The 26,923-nt window shown below is 45.7% G+C and overlaps 2 protein-coding genes across 8 annotated transcripts in view; both read left to right on the top strand.

Moving 5' to 3' along the window:
- The window catches only part of LOC107310842 (calpain-14), a 32,078-nt gene extending 14,675 nt beyond the window's left edge, over positions 1 to 17,403 (top strand). For 2 of the 3 annotated variants that reach the window (XM_085542737.1, XM_085542736.1), the window contains exons 9-12: positions 991 to 1,076; positions 2,285 to 2,359; positions 3,000 to 3,163; positions 3,862 to 6,570. In XM_085542737.1, coding sequence (XP_085398863.1) covers positions 991 to 1,076; positions 2,285 to 2,359; positions 3,000 to 3,163; positions 3,862 to 4,031 — 495 coding nt within the window. In that variant the 3' untranslated portion in view covers positions 4,032 to 6,570. Of the gene's footprint in view, positions 1 to 990; positions 1,077 to 2,284; positions 2,360 to 2,999; positions 3,164 to 3,861; positions 6,640 to 7,166; positions 7,204 to 8,030; positions 8,094 to 9,057; positions 9,116 to 10,602; positions 10,668 to 11,127; positions 11,197 to 11,305; positions 11,385 to 12,390; positions 12,508 to 13,157; positions 13,214 to 13,483 lie in introns of those variants that run through there. The other variant, XM_085542738.1, reaches the window with a different exon arrangement.
- Positions 17,404 to 24,346: 6,943 nt separating this feature from the next.
- Positions 24,347 to 26,923, top strand: part of GALNT14 (polypeptide N-acetylgalactosaminyltransferase 14) — a 60,319-nt gene continuing 57,742 nt past the window's right edge. For 2 of the 5 annotated variants that reach the window (XM_015856897.3, XM_015856895.3), the window contains exon 1: positions 24,360 to 24,634. In XM_015856897.3, the coding sequence (XP_015712383.1) occupies positions 24,506 to 24,634 (129 nt within the window). In that variant the 5' untranslated portion in view covers positions 24,360 to 24,505. Of the gene's footprint in view, positions 24,635 to 26,923 lie in introns of all 5 variants that reach the window. The other 3 variants (XM_085542722.1, XM_085542721.1, XM_015856893.3) reach the window with 2 other exon arrangements.

Below are 26,923 nucleotides of genomic sequence, written 5' to 3'. Positions count from 1 at the left end.
GCTGGGAGGATGAACTGAAACCTGCTCAGAGTAAAAAGCCTTCCTCTGCAGTCAGAAGAGGGCCCACAGAGAAGAAAAGGTAATTGAATACAAGGGCCAGAATGTGAAAAACTGAAGGATGAGATGTGCCTGAGGGGAAGGGAACCGAGTAGGGCTTCTGTACAGAGTAGCAGATAGACCCCTCTGATTTGTTTAAGTGTCATGGGGAATGCCTTTAAGATGTCTGCCTAACAGAATGGGTCAGTAAATTAATAGTTCCTAAGGAGCCCAGCTCAAGCTTTCTCCTGCTGGATTCATGGCAGACTCCTCTTATCCAGTTTCAAAAACAGATTGGCAAGGATTTTCTGAGACTTCAGACAGTGGTATGGATGTGGGGGAAGGCAGTGTTTAGCATTTCTTCAGTAGGCGCTTGGAAAGCTGGAAGAAATGTTATGAGCTGGATGCTACATGCCTGTGTCTCCCAGATAGAGCAGGAAAGTTTTAATTACAAGGCTTCATTGTTGATGTGTCTGTCAATTTGGCTAGCTGTTCTCATGGGATTAAGGGTCAGGCAGGAATTAGAGACCAGCTGAGCTTGTTGGTCTGATCTGAAGTCAGCCATTGTACTGTATGCTGCCAGTGTAACTCCTAGTTAACCTGGCTCCCACCACAGATCTAAATTCAAGAGGCACTGGTTCATATGGCCGCCCCATAGGCATAGTCTCCCATTGCACTGTGGTAGGATTTAGCTTCACAGTAGTTCAGTTCTATTTCCATGGAACCACAAAATAAACAGGTGTTGAAAAGGAGGATTGAGCCTCCAAATTAGGAATCTGTGAGGTCTCTGGTTTCACTTAGCAAGGGTAAGATAAAGCATCTTAATTTCTTCACATTTACGCTCAGAGTTGTATGTTTGTGGTTTTTATTATCATGCTTGTTAGCATCTGGGATATTAAAAAGATGACAACTGCTGAGATGTTGGCAAACGTAGTGCTACTGTATGTTCTGCAGGTGACCTGCCAATATGGACCAGAAAACCTAGTGAGACTGAGAAATCCATGGGGGAAAATTGAATGGAACGGAGACTGGAGTGACAGGTGGGTTTGAAAAATGGAAGGTTTGATTCTCAGTGTGAGGGAAAGTTTCTTAGAGGAAGGGTGCTGCCATCTTCAGTCTCAAATTAGGAGCTTTAAGATATGTAGCTGTTGCTTGCCCAGGCCCTCTGGTTTCAAAACAACGATCTAAGAGATTTATGTTTCTCCAGCAGTCAGTGCTTGTGTAGATGGCCTCACTTCACACATACAGCTTCAGTAAGACTCGATTCTGCTTTTTCAGTTCTTTGAAGTGCCAGAGAAAACATACTTGGAACACCAGATGCTGCTTGTGTTGCTGTGATCTAGATGGCATAGAAAGTGACAGGTTATAGCTTAACAATTAAGGAGGCTTTAAATAGGATATCTAAGGGCTCTCAGCCCTTTATCACAAGTGGGACCAGGCCAAGACCTCCGTGTGCTGTAAAGTGTTGGAGTTGGGTGCTTGGGGAAGCATGTAATTAGTGAGGGAAGTGAGCCATATATTTAATCTGACTTGATTTTTTTTTTGATGTGAAGAACAATGGTTATATTCCAGACCATGAGCAACTGTAAACTTGTAGCCCTGTTCTCTATGAATGATAGTATGTTCCTTCTGTCCCAACTTTTTTGTGTCATTTGCTGCACAGGCTCCGTTTGCTGAGGCCTGGGGATGGGGAAGGGGGAGATGAGCACAGAGAGGTGCTGGGAACATGAGTGACTTTCACCTTGTCTGCAGAGCAATACTTTCTCTGTGCATTTACCACATAATGACAACGTACCAGCTGCTGCTGTTGAGGAGCATAATGAACAGCATACCATAGGCTTGACTTTTAAATGACTCCCAGATGTCTTTTTTGTTGGCCTATTCATTCATTTAGTATGCCAAGCACTCTTCCTACTAGGTCTCTTTTGACAGAAAATTAACCAGCAGAACAGGTCTAGGTATTTGTATTTTAACTACTAGGAATCTGTGTGTAAGTGAATGGACTGGCTGATGGAAGTGAAGCCTCTCTAATGGAGAGAACTAGAGTTGTTTAGCTATCTCATATACCCAGAATACTTGTGGAGACTCTGAAATGGCTGAAGGCATAGGGGGCCTGTGTTCAGCAAGGGTTAAACGTGGAGATCTGTGGGGACAAGGGTTTGGGCATCCTTTTATAGAGTAGACCTATGTTTTCTATACTGAATTTCAGGCTGCATTTGCTTAGTCGCTCCATACTTTTTGCCCTCAGCTCTTACAAGTGGGAGTTGCTGAGCCCTAAGGAGAAAATTTTGCTGAGGAAAAAGAAGGAAGATGGAGAGTTCTGGTAACATCAGTGTCTTGCCTTTCCTCTCTCTGATGGTAGCTCTGGGGCTGTGTCTGCAGACTAAACAGGACTTTGTTTTCTTCTTATGCCATTTAATTTGAGATGTATGTGACCTGTTTTCTAACAGACCTTGCTTGCTTGCTCTCCATCTCTGCTTGATTATGTGAGAGGCAGTGCTGTTCTTAAAAAGGGCAGGAGTGAGGGAGAAGTGGGGCAGTGCCAGATCTCCTAGGGCTGCTGGGTGACACGGAAACTTTCAATAGCTGTTGTCTTACTTCTTATTTTGAACATAACTTTAGGGAGCTCATGCTTGTTTGGCTTGTCATTTCTCTACAGCTTGTGCCACGAGGTGGCAATGTTGGCACCTGTGTAATTTCACTGCGGTCCCTTTGGTGGCAATATTGCTTCAATCTCTGCCGCTGTCCTTTAGAGAAACTTGTGTCGTGCTTTTGCAACTGATAGATACTGCTGTTGGAGCAGATGCTTGCTTCTTTACTACATAATAAAATTTGAGCATTACCATATGTAACACAGAATGGCGTGGCTTTGAAGTTCCCTTCTCGCTTTCCTTTTCTTTTAGTGAGCCATATGGACTAAACTAAACTGCTGACAAGATGTCTTTTGGCACTCTTTTTCCCAGGATGTCTCTGCAAGATTTTAAGATTCATTTTGTAGACTTTGTGATCTGTAAATTAACTCCAGACCTGGTGAGCCAGGAAGATGGGAAAAAGTGGATGTACTCTCTGAAGAATGGGAGATGGGTTAAAGGAAGCACAGCAGGAGGAAGTCTGGGATTCTCCAAGGGTGAGGGGTGCTTAGCACTCTTTTGGGTGCTCTGTGGTGTGACTTTTCTCTGTTACCTCAACTATTAGCACCATTATACTCCTTAACACAAATTTGACAACAGAATGTTCTTTCTTAACTCACCACACAAGCATCAAAAATAAACAGCTAAAGAACACTGCCTAGCTTCTGCCATCACAGAAGCTGCATTACTCGCAAACATAGGGCAGTCAGCTGGTTATGTTATGAAATAAGCTGAAGAAGTCTTAGGATCAGTTGCCAGCCAGCTTCTTTGGAGTGTTAGACTTGTCTGTTAAAATTTACTCTTTGGAGAGCATGAGGATGCATTGTTTTAAGTAAAGTGATTGGGAGTCACAGAGGCACAGAAACCTTCTGGAAGCTGGTTAGGTAGGTTCCAAAGTCAGTTATCCCATGCATTGCATGTGGTACAGGAATAATCATACATTTATAAACAAAATAAACTTTAACAGCAGTCAGGCAGAAATGAAGCTCCTTGTTCCTGAGCTTTCCTTCCGTCTTACATAGGAATTTTACCACTATGCTTGTAAACTGCACCCTAAAATCAAATCTCAGTGAATTCTGGAAGCCCAGGAGGTCTGGGATCCATTCAGTCTGAGCCCAAACATCAAATGGGAAGTTAGCAACCAATCTTGAGATGGAAAATAGTGTCTAAGTGTTTTTCTTGTTTTACTTTTTAGGCATGTTTTGGATGAACCCACAGTACTGGTTGAACATTTTAGCAAGTGAAGACAGTAAGAGAAACCTGGGTTCCTGCAATGTGGTTATATCTCTGATGCAGAAGCACAGCAGCAAACACCGAAACAGAGCTCCTCACCTCTTCATTGGCTTTTCACTCTACAAGGTGTGAAATATAGCAGGTTCCCTATATATCCAGGAATAAGTGGCTGTCACTAGGAGGAGCGAGAGATTCCCCACACAATTCTTTGCTTATCTGAGGGTCTTGCAGAACCCACTTCTTACCCTGAATGGAGCTGCAGCTTTTGTTGCTGCTATGAGGCTGCCATTACTGAGAGATGACGATGGGGAAAGACTGAGGTTTCTAATGGCAAAGGCCCCAGCTGCACCTGCATAGCTGCTCCCCACTACAGATACAGCCTTGCCGTGTGTGTGACTAAAATGTCCCTATCTGACACGTGCTCTGTTTCTTTTCTCCCTGCAGGTGGCCCTACAGGTGAGTGTTTTATCACCGCAACTGGCTGTTTGCTGAGAGATCTGGGCTGCTGTTCTGACAGCACTGAAGGTGGTGTGTTTGCCTTTGTTTTTTGGCCAACAGCTAGTGGCAGTATATTCAAGCTCACTGGGGCGTTACAGCAAGTCACTGTTAATGCAGAACTATCAACAGACTCTTCTGAAGACTAGCCGTGTCAGGAGGTCTCAGTGGTCTTGAAAAGGGTCATTAATTGCTTAGCATCTGCACTAGATCTTTGAAGGTGCTGAAAGTGGCATCATTGTTTATTGGATCAGCAGTATCCTTCCCGCCACTATGGGTTGTTATTCCAGTCCTTGGCTGTGTTTGAGCTGGGCTTGCTGCAACTCTCACAGAATCCAGTATCACCTTTTTGCTGCCTCCTAGTCTTGAGAAGGTAAGTGAGCCTGTGTCCCATGTAGGCCAGGGATCTTGTGGGTAGCTCGGCTTCCTTCTTGGCTGAGGATGCTCTGGAGCTGACACTGCATGTGTTTGCTGCTTTGTCACACCAGACGTATTTCCAGTATTTGCTTTTAAAAGGAGTTTGTTTTTTTTTAATCTAAGAAAAAGTTCTGGAAGGTAAACCCTGTTGTATGTCCTTGTTCTTACCCAAATCTCAGAGGATTATTCAAAACAGGGAAAGGCTTAGTGTCTTTTATCTTGAAAGGGCACATTCCCCTAAATTACTACTCAAAACACCACTTAAGTTATAATTCCTTTGAATCTGAGCTGGCAAAGGACTAGCTGGGCTATGATCAGAGCAGTGCAATTGTATTCTGAGTTAGTCTATTTCCAGCGTGGTAATCATGAGGTAAGAAACCACTCCTTTCTGACTTAAATGTTTTGGGCACTCTCAGGGTTACAAGTAAATTAAATTTCCTAGCAGAGGGAGCCTGAGCATAACCCTAGCATACTGCTGTGATGTACCTGGGGGAAGCTGGTGGCAGCCAGGTGTTTAATTTCAAATTTGTAGTGGTTGCCAAGATCAATATAGAGAGACTGCAAACTGAGAGCATCTAAGGACGCTCCAAGGAGCATTGTGAATTCTGGAGCACATCTGAAATGCTTAAATACCAGTGCATGCAGAAGGAAGTGGAGGCTTCAGTCTTTTCCCAGGGCTTTGATATAGTTGGCATTAGTGAGAATTGGTGGGCCAAGTCCCATGTCTCTAGTGATGGGAAGGAGGTCTACCAGCTCTTCAGTAGGGTAGGCAGGGCAGGCAAGGTGGAGATGTTGCTCTGTATATAAGGGAGAGATTAAGCATACTGCCCATGTCTTTAGAGATAAAGTGGTAGAGAGTCTCTGGGTGAGGATGAAGGGGATGGATGGCAAAGCTGCTATCATTGTGAATGTCCACTATTGTAAAATGGCTAAATGTAAAAAACAGCCAAGACTGGAAGGTGATGGTGGTCTTTGCTGGCAGGAATATTTATTTGGCATTCCACTAGGCCCCCAGTGAAATATAATCTCATTTATAACATTGCCTAGATAAACACTTTATTTGTCCTTCTTTTGTAGAGAGGTGCCTGTGGAGTGAAACGTTTGCAAGAGCCAAGAATGACAAGTAGTCCATTGACACAGGCTGGGGATTAGGTTGCTCTTGCACTACATTCAGATCCCAGGTGCTCTGCTACTAGATACCTAGTGCAAAGAAGAAACTGAGGACAGAGTGCATGGTACTTCTGAGATAAGGCGAGCACTCTGGGTTGAGAGGAGCAGTCTCTAGGGCATTTTCTGCCTGCAGTCTTTTCTGCCAGTATGCAAATTACTTCAACAGTAACTTAAAGTGGCAGAAGCCACATCTTTTCACAGTCCTTGTTGCTGTTCCTTGCAAGCAGTATTATAATGTTGATAAGGTTGTAGGAAGCTCCATTCTTTGTCATTTTAATATTGGACAGGCTGGATGGAGATAGTCGTATGGACCCTCTGAGATGCTTTTGCTGTAGAGATACCAGAGATCTGAATGCAAGCAGCATCTGTGCTATGCCTTTGAATTCCCTGTGTGCCATTTGTTCCATTGTTCAGCTGGTACAGAGCACATTTCTTCTGTATTTCTTCCCTAGCAAGAAGAAATCAATCGAAAGCTGCCTCCAGCATTCTTCACCCAGCACCAGCCTGTGAACAAGCGCCAGGTCTTCCTTGATGAACGGGAAGTGACTTGTGACTTCCACCTGGAGCCTGGTGTCTATGTGATCGTGCCATCCACTCTGGAACCTCAGCAGGAGTCTGAATTCATTCTACGTGTCTTTTCCAGGAAGCATGTCCTTCGGTGAGACACTGCTGCCCCTCTGTCAGCACTCAGTTCTTGCATGGTGGGACAATCTGGAATTTCTAGTCTAGTAGGGTATCATAAGGACTGAAGCATGCAGCACACTGGCTCTTGGAGAGCTTGATTCTCTCCCAGCTCAGGATGCTCAGTGCCTGAAGTATTTCTTTCTCATCTCGCCCCTTTGAGAAATATTGAGCTAGGCACACACAAATGATTCTTAAAACACGCTCATGTTTAAGACTGGAGAAGCACAACACTTTTTAATGCACCGTAGATTTGCCAGGGGTCTCTGCTTACAGTGTTGAAGGTGTTGCTTATGTAGAAATCATGCTTTGGAGACTTTAAATGCCAGCAACCCCTGGGGATAGAAATGTGGGCTTACCCTAGCGCAGCCATAACGTTGGGGAAAAAACATATAGCACAGCACAGTGGCATGGGGTCTTTATCTGGGCGTGAGGAATGCCACTTGTGATTGAGACAAACAACTCCACAATATCTCCCTAATGTCTTTTCTTTCACATCCCCAGGGAAATGGGTGGGAACACCAGTTTCATCCTCTCCAAGGTGAGTGGGTATAGGGGGAGTAGAAGGCCTGTGTTTCTGTTTCCTGCTCTTGGATGTTTGTTTTTTTCTGTTGCCCTGAAAGGGCGAGTGAGAATGCGAGTGTTCGTGTTGCAGCACTTTACAGACTGTAGCTTGGTTTTACAGGCAGATTCTTTGACCTTGTGAACAATCAAGGCAGATTTTTAGACACCATTTTGTTGCTGTTTTGCAGCTGTTCTTTTTCTCTTTCATTGATACGATCTTACTCTGTAGTCTTTCCCGTTCACAGCTTTTAGAAAGCTTCTTGTATTCATCCCAACTTCTTCCATGCCTTGACAGGCTTGAAAACATTGTAGGATCAGAATGTGATCCCCCTAATCACAACAGAATGTTCCATAGGTTGTTTTAAGATGAGTGGTGGCCATATATGTGTGACTGTATCTTGTGCAGGGAATGTTTATAGCGTAGTCCATTTCCTTGGCATAAGCAGGGCCATTCCTTCTTTTGTTCCTTCCATTCTCCTGTGTGTATATGTTCTCACTTTGGTGTGGATTGAACCCTACCCTTTTTCTTTCATAGCTTGGGGTGGAAATGTCTTTCTAGACTTAGTGCTACTTGAGATTTTATTTCCAAGAATCAGTATTTCTGTGGGGTGGGGAGCTATCTAAGCACTGAGTTGCATTAGTGATGTGACACTGATTGCAGCAGTGAGGAGAAGATGGGAGAATATGGGAGGAGAGCAGAGTTCTGGAAGAAAAGCATTTTCAAGTAACTGTATCTTGAATGGCCACGATTTTCTTCCTTGAGTGTTTTTATTCAATTTATTTCTTTTATTTAATATCCTGAAGGAAATTGTTGACAGATATGAAGGCAAGATCTGGGAGGATTTCTTCACAAAGCATTTTGAACAGGTAAGTGTGTGCATGCGTCACCAGGGGAAGCAGAGTTATTATGTAGTTCTGTGATAGTAAAAGCATCTAACTATACAAGGGGTGTTTGGATATAGAAGCATGGGAGACAGAGAGGGGCTATGAGAGGCTAGGCTTTGCATACAGTGCTGATGTCATGCAGCAGTTTTGATCACAGTGCTTTAGGAATATGTTAACACTGAGACAGGCAAACTCCTGGAACTTGCTGCTATGGGACATTGTGAATTCGACAGTATCAACATGCTCAAAGAGTGTTAGCAAACGTGTATGTACCCTCTAACATCCTTATTTCAACAGCCATGGGTGCCAGGGAGACAAGAATAGACCGTGGTTGCTGATGAGGCTCACATACTCTCCTTAAGCATAAACTCCTGTCCCCAGTGTCAGGGACAGAGCAGTGGGATGTTTTAACCAATCCTACTCTATTGGGGATTTCTGCACTCACCGGGGCAAGTCACCTGTTAGAAGACAACATGCCCTGAAAAACAGACTTGTCTCCTGCTCTTTCATCCCGCATTGATGGCAGCTACCTTGCTATTAGAGCTGAAATACAGATCTCCTCTCAGATAGAGTGGCTGCATTTATTTGATATCATACCCTGCATTTAGCAAGCACATTTTCTCCAAAGCATATTAACATTTCTGTTAGCAATATTTTGACAGAAGCTTTTCCTAGCAAGAAGCAAATGCTTTTACTTCTTGAACATGTAGAATTTTGATTCTGAGAGTGGTGTGGCTTTCAGATGTGCCCTGAGAACTTAGCCAGGAGCAGACTGCGGCTCCTGCAGGCTGAGAATCTTGTCGTATTCAAAGGAAGCCTTTCCTATTGATTTTCACAGTGACGGGAGCGGGGCCAGAAAATTGGGAATTAAGATGAGACATGCTGGGAAGACAAAAGAGGGAGAAAAGAGATTTAATGATTAAAGTAATTCTCTTTTGTATCACAGAATCCTGAAATAAATGCTGTTCAGCTCCAGAGGATCCTGAATAATGTATCTTGGAGACGTAAGTGCTGAGAAATAATGTTTCTGTGGAACAAACCTCTATAGAAAAAAATCTTCAGCTCTGGTATCTGAAAATGAAGATACTGTGGGTGGACTCAAACTCTGATCTCCAAACCCAACATGACCTCAGCACTGATTCTGAAATGGTCACACACTTCATCCTGTGCTGCTGCCGCAGCATTGGCAATGCCGCTGCTAGAAAGTGAGCCTGGTCTGTAGGCAGCCATGCAGTGCAAGGGAATTTATCTTTATCTTGATGGACATGGTTCATATCTGCTATTCCTATGCTTGCTTACCTTCTATGTGTGCACAGGACAGTTCCTTGCTGTGTCTTTGTGCTTGGGAGACAGGGTGGAGGTGCAGGTAGCCTGTCTTACTTGTGTTTGGGGCTGTCTTTGTCCTGAGGTCTGTGACACATGGTCTATGCCAGTAGCAGTTCAGCAGTGGCTGCTTCCCTTGAGCAACAGTAATGGTGTTTGAGATAGAGTGATGGATCCAGTTACTTTTCCCAGTTTCTTCAGTGGTATCAGCCTGTACACAACACAAAAATACACCATTCAGCCATTATAGGCAACAAGGTGAATAAGAGACCGATGTGGTGCCAATTTCACTTAGATCTGACATTGCCCACCTTACTGCAGAGGTGTACAAAGGCAGCTCATCTGTCTCGGCAAAGTGACCAATCAGGCCCTGTCTTATCTGTGAGGAGACTGTGTTGAACAGTATTTTTTGTGAGTGATCAAGGTTAAGACATGAAAAATGTTACGGTACTTAATTCATATTTAATAAACAGGGCTATTAACAAGATTGAAACATCTTCGCTTTCTGCTGAGAAGGCACTGGTGAGTTATGGTTCTGTCTCTTGCTCTGTGGAAGTCTGCGTATGATCTAAACTCACGGTTTGGAGTGAGATTAGAGTCTCTGCTGCTTTTCATTTAATTTATGTACAAACCAGGAATGCTAAGCTTGGGTGCAGCATCATGTTTTTTGGTGATAACTATACTTTAATCATATTAACAGAGCTGAGGGTGCATCTGTGAGAAAGGGAAGGGAAGATGCTTAACACAAGGCAGGGAGAGCCAAGAGAGAGATGCGTTGTGCAAGGGCTTCAATTAATGTGCAGTACAACTCCCCAGAGCTCTTCAGGTCAAGTGACTTTGCTAGCGATCCTGCAATTTGGCATTACAGGTTTGGATGTCCTTTCCTTCCATTTTCTTTAATAGCTGGAGACAGTGCGCTAATGTTTTACTCTGTATTACATGCCTGCAGGGAGCTCACGTTGGGTTTTGTGAGACTAGTAGAATCCATCCTGTTGCATCATATTTTAATCATCATAAATGATGTGTCTTCTCAAGTGGCTGAAAAGTTACACGAGGGCTTTGGGGCCCGAGCCCTCTCAAATGAGAACAAATTTTGTCGGAGTCCATTTTTCTTAGTGATATTCAATGTGCTCTCAAAACAATCTGTTTTTTTTTTAATCCTCTCCAGATTTTCGGAGTTTTCGCTTGAGTTTCAGTCTGGATGCCTGCCAGAGTATCCTGGCACTCCTGGATGTATCCTTCTTAGCGTGAATGATACTTCTGGCTCATTTAATACTTCACCGGAGCATTATTTCTTAGGGCAGATTGAGCGTCACTTTGGCTTCTTAATGACTGGAACATGGCTGTGCTTTTCGAACTTCTCATCTTCCATAATAATACTTCAGTTGTAGCAGAATGGGATAGGTTTGAGAAAGGGTTATTTCCTGCAGCTTCTGAAATCAGAAGCCAGGCTTCCATTGATTTTTAGTGGGAGGAGGATCAAGTGTATGAGCTAAGGTTTGTTGGCTAAGAGGTCGTTATCTTCTTCATATTAAATCTGTGTGACTATTGCAGTGGCTATGAATTTTCAGTTGGTGTTTTTTTTGTTGTTTTTTTGGTTTTTTTTTTATTTTCTATTATTATTTGTATTTAGTTTTACGTAATATACGTTCTCTCATGTTTAAGATGTTCTGACCTTAATTATTCCATGAAGCTGAATGCCTCTGGCACTCTGAGTATCCAGGAGTTCCGAGTCTTGTGGAAAAGGCTGCTTTTCTACTTGGTATAGCAATCATTTCTGTGTGCCATTGCAATGTTCTTCTACTCACAGTCCCTTTGTTGTCCTCTGCTGTTGTTTAAATATTTGGCTTTTGTTTGCTTGTTTCCACCAGGAGGTTTTCCAGAAAAGAGACACTCACAGATCAGGAAAGCTTGACCTGGTAGAACTGCATGCAGCTGTACAGGAGACAGGTGTGTGCCACAGCACATCTTGGTGAGGCTCATCCTCTTCCTCAGGAAGGCTGGGAAAAATTTGAGCAGAAAACAATCTTGACTTGTTGGCAGAGCCCAGGGAGAGTGGGAATTAGCATAGGATGCATGGGCATAGCCATCTCTGCTGCCCTTTCTAGCTAGGTAAAATATCTGAGAACTATTTTGCTGTGTGGTAGGATGCTTAATCTTTGCCTTTATCTTTCACATTGTACTGATGACATGTCAGGGACTGAACCTGGGAGCCTGGGACTTGCACAGAGGCAGTATCAGTGACAGGCTTCACTAATACACGGTCTTGAGCTTGAAATAGAAATGATAAACATACACAGAGGTCCAGATATCTGGGTCAAGGTCTGTTGTGTTCACCATACTTTGAGTGGGGGTTGGTGCTCAGTCTTCTACCTCCTTTTGCAGTTTTAGAGCTTAAATATCACTCATCTTTTTGATGTGTGGTTCACCTAGTTCATCAGTGCCAACGAAAGCACAGTTAGAAACCCATGCAGACCTCTGTGAAAGCAAATTGAAGTACCAGGCCATGAGTAGGAAATCCTCCTAGCAAATTCCCTGCAAAGGCTACTTGACATGTTTTCTTTATCGGCTTGCTCTGGATTTTCTTCTTTGTTTCGTCTCCTAACCTCTTATGGAGTATTGCTCTTAAACGCAGCTGCTGTTACTGCCTTCCATTCACTCGTGAGTGAATGATTCCGGTTTGTGTTTTATTCCAGCTCTTACAGGGACAGGAGCATAGATGACCAGATTTGACCCCTTTAGAGTTTGAAAGAGCTGTCTGCACCTGCGGGGCTGGTTTGGGCTGGTTAGTACTTGATAAATGTAGGGGAGGTTTGAAAAAGCAAATGGCTGGGAAAGGGATTGAGATCAATGAGTCGTGTGCACCCAGAAGCGTACAGATTTAGCTGCCCACAACTGGGAGCTGCCCTTTGGTAAAGTTTTTCATATTTTTATTTTTTTTCCCTCTCTCCTGAAGGCATTTCACTCAGCAATGAAGTCTGTAATTTGATGGCGATCAGATATGGTGACCCTGACTTGAAGATCAGCTTTGAGAGCTTCATGTGTTTCATGCTTCGAGTAGAAATTATGGGAGGTGAGGCTCATGCTATGCAGCTGGCCAGCGAAAGCTCTGCTGCCCAGCTAAGCCCTGGCCCTTCCAAAACTGTTCCAGCTGGCAGTAGCTAAGTGAAAACAGAAGGGCTGGGTTTCTTCTCAGAATACACAGAGGAACTCATTTAAAGCAAGGGACAGAGGAAATTGAGCTCCGTGTCTTTACCTTTTTGCCAGTCTTTTTCTACAGAAATCAAGACTGTACTTATCAGAGTGATTTAGCTCCCTGCAGAGAGTAGCTCTGCACCATTCTCTGTAGGAGGCAGGAAAATTACAGCTGGAAGCTGCTTATTTCCCATATACCTTTGGTGGGAGTAATTGTGGTGGTGATACAAGTGGTGCTTTGGCCTGTGAGCTCATGCTATGGACACCTCCCACGTGCCTGAAACTGGAGCCTGTGAGGCTTGGGACATCATGCTTTTGGAGATATGACGGCAGCATTTAAGGAGGCAGGTGGATAGACAGAAAGTAATGTGCCTGTCTTTATTCAGGATTCCTGGTGTTCCAGTGCTCAGGGTCTTCCAGTGATGAGAATGGGGGCTTAAGTACATTTGTGAATAGATTATAAACTCATTCTTTTCAAGTCTTTCCTGGCAGGTTAACACTCCTTACTTCCTTTTTACTTTTCCACAGAGGCCTTTCGCAACTTAACACAAGATGGCAGAGGAATATACCTGCAGGAATCTGAGGTAAAGCCTGTTCCCTGACTGACAAATGCAGATTCTTTCACTGCAAGCAGCACTGTCTGCTTTGTTCTCCAGCCTTAAAAAAAAGGTATCTCTATCTGATCACTTAAAGAGTAGGTTAGAAACAAAGGAACACAGGCTCTTAAGTCCTGTGCCTCCCTGTGCCTCCTACTCCTTCTAAAGACAAAAAAAAAACTTCAATATTCTATAGTTTGGATATCACAGGGCACTCTTAATGGGTGAGTTTATCTTACTTTACTTACTGTTTTACAGTGGATGATGATGACTCTGTATTCCTGAAGGAGTGCTGCAGAGGGGACGGCAAGGCCTGTGCTGCAATGAGGAAGGCTACTTTCTATCAACTTGCTGTGTATGTTGGAGTCTGGGCTCTTCCCTGCAGTTTACCTCATATGAATTCTTCCCCTCAAGCAGACTTGACCTACTGACCACAGACTTGTTGCACTGAATTTTTTTTTAATGAATACGTTTATTTTGAGTCCTATTGCACTTCAGACAACCCTTCTGAGAAGAGACTGCTGAATGCCAACTGCTATGGATGCATGTTGAGACACCATGGAGCATGGAGACTAAGTTGTTGGAATCACCTATTTAATGCTAATGTTACACTGTTGTTGATGTAATTTGGTACATGCTGTAGCAGTTATCCAAAGGCTGTGCTTGATGATGGAGCTTTACTGGGGCAAGTAAGTCCAAACCTAGGAGAGAAACAGCCCTTGCCTGAAGTGTCTTGGTATCTAATAGAGAAAATCTAAATTCTGTAGTTGCTTGGCCTGTGATAGAGAGCTGGAGTCTGTGTGCTTGTCAGGACAAGGGGTTGGGGAATTCTTCCTTGGCCATGGCTTGGAAAGATCATTTGCGATCATCCGAACCGTTTCTTTTGCTTTCATGAGTCAGTATAGCTCTATTGAAGTAAACCTAAGGTGATTTGACCAGTTGGTGGACCAAGCCTCCTGCTCTTAGTTGAGATGGTGCTTGTGATGCTTGCAGATTTAGTTCAGAGCAGGGGGATCTCTCTGCAAGTTGAAAAGGACAGTACAGTGAGAAATAAATGAATCCTATGTTGTCTTTAAATCACTGGAGACTAATGTTCACTGTAGCATAATGCAGGAGCAGTCTGGCAAAGAGACCCAAAGCCATTTGGGTGTTTGTCAGTTCTTTTCGTGAAGCAAAATGAGAATGTGTATGTGTGTGTTGTTAAGTGATACAGGTATATACAGGCTGTAGTGTTAGAGAACACACTTGGGGCTATTCCCACCAAACTCTGTGTTGGAGTTAGTTGATGCATCTCTCTGTACGACCCTTCTTCGTTTCTTTACCATTTAGTTGTTTGCCTGGATATTTCCACACTAAGTGCTTGTTACAGGTTGCTGCTTTGGCTTTTGCATTCCAGTGGTCAGCACAATTGTACTTTCTCTTGTGCACAGTCTCCTTAGAGCACTAAATGCAATAGGATTCCAACAGGAATGCTTAAATAATGGAAGAAGATACTTCAATGCCTTTGTAAGAAAGAGTTATAAAAAGTTTGCATAGGCTTATACCTGTACATGTGCCTGAGCTCAGGGATGTGCTTCCTACTGCACTGAAGTCTGTTCAACAAGTGTATTTAGAGAGAAACTTCATTGTGTTCCCGATCAGGAGGCATTAAACAGCACAAACAACAGTATGCTCTTTATTCACCAGAACAACCTGTTCCTAGCAGTATTATCTTCATGCTCTTTTTATGAGAAAACAGATAAATAGCTGTATTTTTCACTGTTTATAACACGAGGTATTTGTCAGTTATTGTGCTGTGCTGCTGTGGTATCACTGGAGCCCAAGGGTTCAGAACTGTGGGGCAGAACAGGTCAGAGGGATCAGGGACATCCAGGATCCCTGAGCAGATGCCATGGTGCTGTCATCCTGCCGGGCTCCCAAAGAGGCTATTTCAGCAGCTCCCATTACAAAGCATGTGCCCTCTCCCAGTTGTCATGCCTCTGTTCCCTTTTGTGACTTGCAGCTGAACACAATGGAGCGAACTAAATAAGCCTGATTTAATTTGCACTCAGCTCGGTGGGTGATGTTATAAACACTGATTTACTGCGTGTAGGAACAGCACTAGAAAAACCAAAAAGGTTGTAGGAGAGAATGTAGGTCCTTGCTCTTTCAGCATGCTCTGAAGGAGATGGTCCCAATGGGAGTGGCCCTAGGTGGACAGGAGCGTCAGTGTGCAGACTTTTCAACATTGCTCTGCTGGACGTGATGAGAAGTAAATCTGTCAGTCCCAACTGGGTCCCAACTAAACCAGCCTTGTGCAGAACTGTGGTGCAGGACGCTCAGTTTCACATGGCAGTTCATTTCAATTCTGTACACATTGGTTGGTTATTTTTTATATATATATATAAGATTTTGTACTTATTTACTTCATACCTATTTAATGCAGAGCAAGGAGATTATTTTGCTATTGATTACTTGATCCGGGAAAGAAGCAGAATTTGTGCCATGCCATGAATCACTAAGCACTCGCAGCAATAAACTTTATTGAGCCACGTGACTTGCTGTTACAGAATTATAAAGAATGCTTTACTGGAATGATTATACCAAACCATGTACGATTCAAACTGAATTATCTGGCTCACAATAAAAATGTTTTTGGCAATGGCATCTACTCAGACACTGTGAGGCTTTTATATTGCTAACAGAGTAACGTTTGCTGGGCAATTCTGAAGATATATTACTCTTCATTTACAATGTGTGTTGCAGGAAAGAGTGGTTTAAAAGGCTGCTGAAGGATGCACTCGTTTGTAACCACTGTATTTATAGAGATGCTGAGCTGTGCAGTGGGTGGCATTGCTTGAGCAGAAATAGAAGGAAAGTGAGGCTGTGACTTGGGACTGGTATCGCTAATAGAGGTTTTCTGGGGGGAAAGACAGGCGCAAATAACAGGAATAGCAAATGACAGCTGGAATGTGAAGAGGAGCTGGATAACAAGGCATGCTGCAACAGTGAGACTGATGTGAAATTGAAAAGAGCTCTGCAAACAAAATACTCAGAGCAGGATGCACACTGCTGCGTACAGCAGAGGTTTCCTGGATGAACTTGGTGCAGCTGGGACAGGGACTGGTTGTCCTCACTGCATGTGTCCTGCATTTTTAGGACTTCTCATCTGGAGATAACAAGCTCTACTCTCAAGCCTAACGGGATTTAAAACAGGTGAATGCTGAGAGGTGTGTGATGGGCATGGCTGGAGTCAATGTAAAATGTGGCCTCAGTGGAAAGCTATGGCAGAGACCTGACATCTGACTTCAGGGAGAAGAGAGACCATCCTAAATCAAAGCCACTGCCACATCCAAGTGTTCACCTCCTCTGCTGTCCTGCACCTTTACTAGGAGGCTGAATTAATGTAATAGGATTCCAAGTCCTAGACACAAAGTCTTTTATTTCTCTGGGAACTTTTCAGGCTGTTTTTAGGCCTTCCATCCAAGCAGGTAGGGCTGGAGGTCTTCTCTCACCTCTGTAGAAGAAGGGTGAAAGGCAGGAGCCTCTTGCAGGAATGGTGCTTACATCCTGACTCAGGACATGAACGATGTGCTAAGATACCCTTTGTTACTATTTAGATTGCTATGGTCCTCCCCACAGCCACCCTCTCCCCATACCCACACACCCCATGACAACTTCCTCAAAAACAGTTGAAATATTATATTGAAAAAGGGAAAAAAATATGGTGGTTTTTTTTCCCCTCTGGTCCTCACAGAATGAAATGCCGATGATTGCCTTTGCCTTTCCTTCCTGCTGTGTCTTACACTGGATTAGACCTGAAAAGCCATATCACCAAGCTTGAAGTTCAATTTATCAGTGCAGTCAGGATTGATTTGTTATACTACCTATTCTGGGGAAACAAATGTCTCCATCGCTCTCCTTTCCAATCCAGGCAGACCTTTGTTTTGCTCAGATCAGCTATGTAATGTAGGAAGCTGATGTTCCATAGATAAAGGCAAAAAGCCCTGCAGAATCCTGACTAATCCTACCCAGCCTGGCAGTGCCAGAGACTGGTGCTGCTTGCAAAGTGTTCCCTTGTCATGTTGGTGGCTGCAGATACTGGGCAGAGTGAGTGCTCTTTGCCTGCACTTATCCCCTGCGTTGTTGTTGTTGTTGAACAAGTGGTGTAAAGTGATAGAAAATGATTCTTGGGTGAATTACGTGTCCCTTTCATCACTAATAAACGCTGTAACTGGACAGTCAGCTCCCCAGACCCACTGGGATGGAATATTTGGAGCTAACCATATAGAAGTGTGAGAATTACGTTTTCGGGTTCAAAAGACCCAGAAGGGTGGATCAATAGGAAGAGTCATGTTTGAGCAGGACCTTGTTTTTACTTTTCATGTGCTGTGTTTGTGTCGCATTGATGAAGGGTTAATGCTGAGCAGTCCTGCAGATGTGCTGTGAGAACAATGTCTGCTGCTGGTGCTCATTCTGCGAGATAAAATGAAGCAAGTCGTTGCTCTGAAGGAGCTTTATTTCCTCAGGTAAAAGCAGGATTTCTTTCTCATAAATATGCTGCAGCTAGACACGAAGCACTCACTGCCTGAACGCAACTCTGCTCTCAGCAGCTGAGGCTCACAGGTGAGAAGTGGGGCTTATGCAGCCTTGACCTGTGGGCTGGCAGCTGTGAAGCTGCTTGTTGTCTGGGCTGAGGCTGTGAAAGACTCTCAACTCTGAGTTTACATGGATTTGAGGAAGGAGGTTGTGTCTGGGCTGGGCTCCTTACCAGCCTTCCTCTTCCTGCTGCTGCCTTTTAAACCAAAGTGTGATCTATGAATTCAGCATTGTCCCCTCCTCTGTAACTTGAGAAAATGGTTTGTCATCTCTTTGAAAAGGAAAAAGAGAACAAGCTCAACATCATGTACTTCTTACCTGAAGTAACCCTGAGCATGTTGGGAGTATCGTGACCTGAGGGCTTTCCCATTCCTGAGCATTGCTGACAGCTTGATTTGTGTGTCAGGCTGCCCTTCTGCCCCCTGGCAGGGCACAACGCGGAAGCAAGGCTGGATCAGTGTTTTCAAATGTTCAACTTTCCAGCAGTTTAAATTGCTGAGTTTTGCACAGCTTTAATTGCATCAAATGCAAAAAGAATGGGACTCTGTATCAAACTAACACATAGCTAAGCACATAAAGAATGCAGGGGCTGAATTAACAGAATTCATGTGCTGCAGGTGTAAATTGCTGAATGCAGCAGAAGGAATCCTTATTTCTTCTTCATCTTGTTTCTTAATGGTGAGGGTGCCTGGAAATATAAAATTGGAGAAGCGTGGTGGGAAGGCTGTGTGGGGGTGCCAGTCCTCAACGCTGAAAAATGGTAGTAATGACTCTGGAGAACCATTAAAGAGTTTCTATCGCCTCCAGCCAGCTGAAGCAAGCTGAGAAGCCCACATTGCCTTGCTGAATGAAAATGCCCAAACCCAGGTTCATCATAGAATGGCCTGGGTTGCAAAGGACCACAAAGATCATCCAGTTTCAACCCCTTGCTATGTGCAGGGTCACCAACCACCAGACCAGGCTGCCCAGAGCCACATCCAGCCTGGCCTTGAATGCCTGCAGGGATGGGGCATCCACAGCCTCCTTGGGCAACCTGTTCCAGTGCGTCACCACCATCTGGGTGAAAAACTTCCTCCTAATATCTAACCTAAACCTCCCCTGTCTCAGTTTGAAACCATTCCCCCTTGTCCTATCACTACCCATGCTCATAGACGCCCAGTTGTCACTGGAAGGCTTACTGTGGCAGTAAATCTATGACAGATTAATTATTTAAAGCAAATAGAGGAAACAAATCCTCGTGTGGCCCCACAGTGCTGCCTGCTTGTTGAAGCTGGGATCAGCTGGGGATGTTTCCCTTGGCTTAAAAGAAGAGCTGAGCTGTCCCCAGCCCTCTGGGGCCCTGTCCTGGTGAGAGAGCCTCTGTGTCCCTATGGGGAGGGACTGAGGGGAGCTCATGTGCTCCAGCAAAATGAAGCAATGAGAAAAACTATGCTGTACCTGCTAGAGAAATGTGATAAGGCCAAGGACAGTGGGCGTGAGGCGCTGGCAAGAGCGAGCTGTTACATGCAGCCACATTCTAGGTCTTTAGGCAAGGCTTGATCTTTTCTGTAAACAAATAACGCGCTTATTTACATGAATAATCCCCATTTCTTATGCAAATGATTTCCCTACTGCCACTTCTGCCACGAATAATTTTCAGCATAATTACCACATTTATTTAGTGAACGTGCATTCACAGGGTAGCGATCTGCCCGTGGATGCCCCTCACCACAGAAGGCCAGAGAGCACCAAAGAAGCCAGAGCTGCCAGCACTGCAAACCCTCATCTTTCTATTTTTGTTCTGATCAAGCACTTGGGGACTATTTTAGTTGTCTCAGCAAGAGCAGAAGGATGCCAGCATCGTGCTTCCATCCCAGGGAGAAAACCTGCTGCTGCAGGAGGCAGCCCCCCCTACCAGCTAGTCTGCTGCATGGGCTCGAGCTGACTGTAACGAGGCAAAGCACTCTGAACAGCAGCTTTCCTTTGGGGATAAGGCTATCTTAATTTTTTTGTGTGTTTAAGTTGGTAATTGCTAAGGAATTTGAAAATCTTCCAGGTTTTACCACTCTTAATTATGTTCTCATGCATATGCATCATCTACTAGTGTGCTCATTACTGAAAAGAGATCAGAGCCTGGAACTTTGGAACAGTTTCCTTCAATTATCTCCCATACACTGTTTGTTCAGTGAAATATCCTTCCTGCATGGGACAGCCTGGTCTATTCCAAGCCTGTCTCGCTGTCCTGAGCTCCGTGAGGTTCAATCAAGATGCATTTCTTCCTTTGTGTGTCTGCCTTGCTCCTGCATGGAGCTTCCCCTTCCTCCTACCACCATCTGTTGATATGCCCGTTTGACAGGAGTCGTTATGGTATCCCAATGGAAATATTTCCACTTCTTAGGACTCTGATTGATTATTTACCTGCTGTGTTTGCATCCATTGATTGTTCTGGTCCAACAAGAGCCTCTGGGATGGACAAATTCAAACATATTTGCAGGCGTTAATGAGGTGTTACATCAGGAAGGGAAAATAATGCTGTTGGGCTTCAAACTAGCTCTTGCTCAATAACAGAAGAATAAATGCATGTAATTAAATAGTGGGTAAACCAAACCATTGCTTTGCTTTCCAACCAGCAATAATGGTGGTGGGAGATGAGATATTTAATCCAGCTGAGTGCAATTCAGTGCACAGGATTGTTCCCCCAGGATTCTTAGCACTGTGCATCTACACGGAGCAAGCAAGGACCTTCAGGTTATGCTTGCTTCCTGCACAGTGTAGTTGGTCCCTTTTCCCTATATTTCAAAGAGATAAGGAGCTAGTTGTTAGCATGTTTTGCTTTGAGAACAGGAGATGGCCTGATCAAATAGCAGCCACTGTCTTTATACTTAAAGCATTTGATTCTGTGCGGAAGAAACATCTATTCCTGCAGAAATAATGAGGTTGAAATCTTCAGGAGTTAGGTGGTGTGTGGCTCTCATTCTTTCTAGTTTTAAATCCCTTGGGGAAGGGAGGGCTTAAAAGTCAGGGCATTTTTTCCTATGTAAAACTTTCTAGGACAAAGAGGTGGGTAAAACTTGACATCCAGCTGTGAAAATGCCTGCATCCTGAATGGCATCTGCCCATGCTTTACGTGTCATAAGAAGTCAAACACCAGCACATGTAAAGACGGAAGCATTAAAGGTGACGTAAGGACAAGGCTTCCTTCTGGCTAACTGTTCCATCACTGATCATTGACTTGTTCTCTATTCTATTCTGAATGCCACCTGTCTAAACTGCATTTATGGTACTGAACATGCTGAAGGGGCATGGTCCTGCAGCTGGATAGAAGGACTGATTAAACACAGAGTAACAAAGGGGTCGGTCCCTTTGCTGGCAAGGTTCTCTGCTTCTCTCAGAGATGGACAGGCTGTATGTTTGCATGCCAGAGCATCATTTCCCAGAGCTCATGGTCACCTGTCACAAATTCCCTGCAGAGAATGGGCTCCTCCAGCCTCCCAGTGGCCATGTCTGTGCCTTCCATCCATCACAGCCACAGAATCTTGGCTGAAGGTGGAAGCTGCAGGTGAACATTTCAGAGTCTGCTGCTTCTCTTCTATTTGCAGAACAGCTCATGTTCCTGCAGCTGACTTGAGAAGTTCAATTAACAGATGCTATTAACGTAGCTCCCCTCTTTATTTATTTATATTTATTTTATGCATATCCTTTCCTGACAGCTTAAATCTTTAATTAATTGGAGATGCTATTGTGGAAAGGGTGCTAGAGAAGAATGCTTGTGACTTAATTTAAAAGGTAAAAAATTTCCTTTACTGAAAAAGACCTGCTTGTAACTCCAGTGGTGGCAAAAAGCCTATGAGAATTCCTCTGTTCCCCTTCTTGATGGTAGTGGTGAAGTGCAGAGCTGATGCCATTTGCCACGTGGAGAATGTGAGTGCATGTCTGAACTTCCACTTTAGGTTGCTACTGTTATAACTTCTGTTATGTCAGCAGGGCAGAGGGGACAGCCAACTAGAAAGCTCGTACTATTTATATACTATTAAAAGAACCCAACAGCAATCCAAGAACTTGAACTGAAAGCTCTCCTGGCATTTACTTGCCACGGAAGTGTAGGATAACACCCATGTGGGGTTGCTCTGTGCTGCTGGACGCTGTGCTGCCCATTGGGGCCTCCCTCCCAATTTGAGTTGGGCTGGATTTTGATCCTTTCCTCTGATACTTTTCAAATGTTTTTGTTTATGCCCTTTTTAGCTTTCTAGGAACGAACACCTGAGCATTCCCCATCCTTTCAGAAGGCGAAGGTGTTTTTCTGTGTGGGTGGCATCTCATATGTGAACGGGATGCTCAAGCCCAGGAGTATCGCAAGCAAAAACTGCAGCACCTGGCTGTCTGGTAGAGCTGGTGTGATGACATCTGAGAATGTTCTTGTCATGCTTTACAGATCCACTCTCTCTACTTGAAGTAGCAAGATAAGCTGCTTTTCCCTCCCACCTCTGCCTAAGGGGAGGAGGCTATCACCCCATGCTGTCCCTGGGAAAGGTCCCCCACCACTCCAACGTGTTGCCCTGGTTTTGCTATCACCAGATGATCCCTTTGCATCAACTCCACAATGCCGATATGAAGAAACAAGCTGACAGCTTCTCTGTGCCCTCACCTGCACAAAGGAGCCCCAGCTTCCTTTACCACACACTGTACAGTGCTGTACCCCCATGGATACCCATTTCCCAGGCACTGGTGCAGCGAGTTGTTCATCACTGAGCCGAGCCCTGCCAATAAAGCTTTCCCTCAGCAGAGGGAGTTCTTTCTCAAGGTAATAAGAGACCATTATCTGATCGCATTTTTGTCGGGTCAGCCCATTTATTATCTTTCCTGTAATCTAATTTGTAATGTATTTCCTTGATATTTTCAGTATTTCCACCTATATTTTATAATAATTTCCCATGAAAGTCTGAGCTAGAGAAAAGATGAGGTTTTAAATCCACCTCTTAATGAAAACAGCCAGATGCCTTAACTCTGGAAAAGCTTTTCCGCCTCCTAGTGTGGGGTGAGGCCTGGGAGGAAAAGTTCAGCCCCCTCTGCAGACGTGCCCAGGGGCAATGCTGCATGGCAGAGCAGCCAAGGTCACCTCATCTAGGCCAGCAGAGCAGCAGCAGCAACTTTCTGCTTGGGGTGAGGTGGGCCCTTGGATCTTCATCACCCAATTCTGTGATGCCACCGGGGTCCGGATCTCCACCACACAACTCTGTGGTCCCATTGGGATCTGAATCTCCAGCACCGTTGGGCTCTAGATCTTTGAGGCAGAGATGTCTCATGGCTTAGTGGGCATGGTAATGGGTTCATGGTGGAACTAGATCTTTATGGTCTTTTCCAACCTTGTAGTTCTATAGTTATGGTGGTCTGACTGCTCCAGCCTGTGGCTGGGGAAGATTGGTTGGTGTGACAGCTGTGTGCTGCTGTTGGTGTAAGGCAGTTTTACCTAAGCCTGTCTGCTCTACCAAGATGTCATTGTTCTGGTAGAGATGCTTAAGGATTCGGTGGCTTTCAATCAAAGAGAAAATGGCTGTTTGGGCGATGCTACTGACATATGTACTTGAGTATCTTCCTGTGAATGTCCCAAAAGTAGGATTTACTGAGCCCTGGAAATCCCTGAACCACAGCATGTCCTGAGTCGAATGGGATCCACAAGGATCATTGAGTCCAACCCTGGGCTCCACCCAGCACCACCCTATGTCTGAGTGCACTGTCTAAAGCTCCTTGAACTCCAGCACTGGGGCTGTGCCCACTGCCTTGTGCAGCCTGTGCCATGCCCACCATCCTCTGGGGCAGAGCCTTTCCTTGACCCCAGACCCTCCCTTGACACAGCTCCATGCCATTCCCTCAGGTCCTAATAAATCAGCAGCAGCTCCAACACTCAACACGCTTTCCAGCACTTGACGCATTACCTTCAATTCATTCCGTATGTCACTTTATGCACAGGTTCCTGCTTTTATGGGGTTTGTTCTCCAGTTTTCATACCAACACAAACGACTCGCATCTGCTTCGATACTTAATTTATTCACTAATGTCTTCTACAAGAGAAAGCTCAGCTGCTGCAATACTTCTCAGCACCGTGGAAGGGCGGTGGGTCAGGTAGTTGTGCAGGGACATCTAGGCAAGGCAACCCTTTCCCAGCACCGTATGATGCTTGATTTCTCTTGGCAACGTGTGGGCACTGCACTTGGGTCTGCACTGTATGGGGCCGGCAGGGAGCAGCCTCGGGGCAGGTCTGATGGTGCACCAGCAGCCTCCCCGCTCCGTGTCGATGATTATGATTTTATTTTCTAAGTGCTCTTGACAGCTCAGGAGAGACTCGCATCTTCTCATCCAAACGCAGTAATTAAATTCCACCTACCTGAATTCCCCCTGCTGCTTCAATTGGATAAATTAATCTTCCCATCATGTCTGAGCCTCCTGTGCATGCTGTTAAACACCGGTCCCCCCACCGGGCCGGGACCGGGGCGAGCGGCTCCAGCTCCAGCACACCCCCCCCCACCACGGCGGTGCTGGTGCCGCCTCTCTCTTCTCCTCCTCCCCTTTCCTCCCCTCCCCTCCTCCCTCTCCTCCTTCTCCCTTCCTTGCAGTGCGCTCACAGCCTGGGACTCGCATCTCCGGCTCCGGAGCAGGCGTTCGAGACCCCTCTTTTCTCCTTTTGCCCCATTTTTGCCTTTTTTCTGTCCCCCACCCCCCACGGCCATGAGGCGCCCGACCCGCCGCCTGGCGCTGTCAGTGCTGGGTGTGCTCTGGATCGCCGCTCTCCTCCTCCTCTTCTTCGGGGCGAGGAGGAAGCCGGAGACGGAGGGACCCGAGGGCCAAACGCCAGAGGTAAGGGGGCACCGGGTGCTGCGGGGACACCCCCGTCCCTTTCGCGGTGCGTGGAAAGTTTAGCTCCGTGCCCACGGTAGGGGTCTCTCCTCCGGCGGGGAACGGATGCTCTGAGCAGGGGGAGATCCCTGCTGTGCCGCTGCCGAGCCCGACTTTGCAGCTGGGATGGGACAAGCAGGCTGCCCCCGACCCAGGGCACCTGCGGGCACTGCGCTGAGAAGGGAGGGTACCCCGGGATGGGCAGCTCTGCGCCCGCCTGGGAGCCGAGCATCGACCGCTTCGGTGGTACTTGTGGTCGTTGCGTGCTTGTCACTGTTGTTTCTGTTAGTTATCATTGTTTCTGTTCGCACCGGGTGTGATTTGTGCTCGGAAGGCGAGCGGCAGCGCCCGCGTCTCAGCATCTCGGCGCTCGCACGTTGCCGTATCGCGGCGCGCACCTCCGGGCGCAGAGACAGCGCAGAAGAAACGCACGGGGCATCAGATCCAACGGAAAGAGGGAAAGCGAGGAGCCCCGCTGCATGAGTGGTGCGGATGGCAGAGGGGGGCTGCAGAGCTCCCCGGGGCAATGATTTGATGGCTGCGAGTTGACTGGGCAGGGAGCGGGGCTAACTTTGAAAAGCACCTGGATCATCTCCCGCTCTTGGCGATACTGCCGTACATCTCGAGGAAGTGAATGGGGTTAGGCTGGATTAGCGAACTGAAGGTCTGCTGAGGTGGGGGCTTATTGAGGCCCCCAGCATCCCACCAACAGCAGCTGTGTGCTGCCCGCATCCTCTCCTTTTCTCCTATGTGTGTCACCTCTGAAGCTGCGAACTGATGGCTTTATTGGGTGGGCAAAAAGACCGATCTGAGCTCATAAAGCTTAGTTTGATTTTTATTCACGTGAAGGAGTGATCGGTTTTTCGTGGCTTTTTGGAAATAAAAATGATGGAGTGGGTTTTTCAGGCCTTCAAAATTCATTGCCCCGGAGGAGGGGAAGGAATCTGTGCACATTTTGGCCAAAAAACCAGTTATATGGAGGTACATTTATTTATTTAAGCAGGGAAAGGTAATAAGTCACCGGACTGGAAAACTCCCTTAAAACCATAACCGTGCTTTTATGTAAATAGGGCTCTGTTGGAAAAATCTTCTTAAAAACCTGAAAACTAAAACCTGCCCTGTTGAGGGGAGCTGCTGCTTCTCCTTCACATGAGCCCAGCTTCTGGCTCAGCCCCAGCCCTGGCCGTGCCACTGCTCTGTGTTGCAGCGTGATGGGGCTCCTGGCAGGACCCACTCCTGTTTAGTTCTCCCCAGGACTCTTTGGACCAGCCCGGTCCCATTATCCAACAAACTTCACCCCCCGGGTTCTAAAGCTGCAAGTGCCAAGTTGCTGTAACTCTGGTCATTTGACTGCTAGAATTGCCTCTCCTTCATTTCCTCTGAATTTTCCATCAAAACAGTCGCATCCCCTTGAGATTGATAGAGCACAGATTGTCATTTTTGTCATGCATTACATTTTTGGCGTTGGGAGCCGCTTTGGAGTGCTGTGAGTGATGTGCTGCTGGCTGCGGGGATGCAGTGCTGCCTCGATTAACTCCTTGGAGCTGGGGCTCACTCTGAGGCCAGGACAGCAGCAGCCAGAGCTTCTCCTCCATCTCCTTTCCCAGTGCAGCCCATTCTGAATGTGTGATCACCATACAGCTCTTTGGTGTGGGTTTAACCTTTGCTCCCTCCTCATTAGGCTCACATCCAGCGTCCTGTGCTCCGTTTAGGATCATGGAGCTTGTTGTTGCAGAGAAGCTGTTCATAGGACAAATTCTTCATGTTCTTGTAGAGCTGTTATCTGTCTCCCTGCCCCAGTGGTGTGCTGCCTGGATGCACTGAAAACCAGAGGAGTTAACTGGGCTTGGCGTCCTCCAGGCTCTCATTGAGACCTCAGCTCTCTTGCAAAATGGGTCTGCAGCGAAGTGGGAATGTGTGACCCATCCTCACGCAGATCCTTTGCTTTGCTTTGCTTTGGAAAGGGAGGAAAAAGAAAAAAAAGAGAGAAAAAATAATTAAAAGAAATTAATAATTTAATTGCATTAAGAAATAATGAGAGGAGCTGATAGATGGGATTAATTACAAGGAAATTCCCAAACTGATACGTGCACGTGGAGCAGTGGTATTTCAAACACAATGCCGGCTCCTGCCAGTGGTTGTGCAGGGCTGGAGCAGCCCTGGGGGTGCAAGTGGCAGCTGGGGGTGCGGGTGGCAGCCCCTCGGTCAACTCACCTCCTCTGCAAAGGGAATCTGCCACCCTGGGAGGGG

This window comes from Coturnix japonica, chromosome 3 (genome assembly GCF_054131305.1).
Source record: "Coturnix japonica strain WE chromosome 3, WE-NBRP24, whole genome shotgun sequence".
NCBI lineage: Eukaryota > Metazoa > Chordata > Aves > Galliformes > Phasianidae > Coturnix > Coturnix japonica.
Note: the sequence above shows the minus strand (reverse complement) of the source record. Positions and strands in the feature narration are given on the sequence as shown.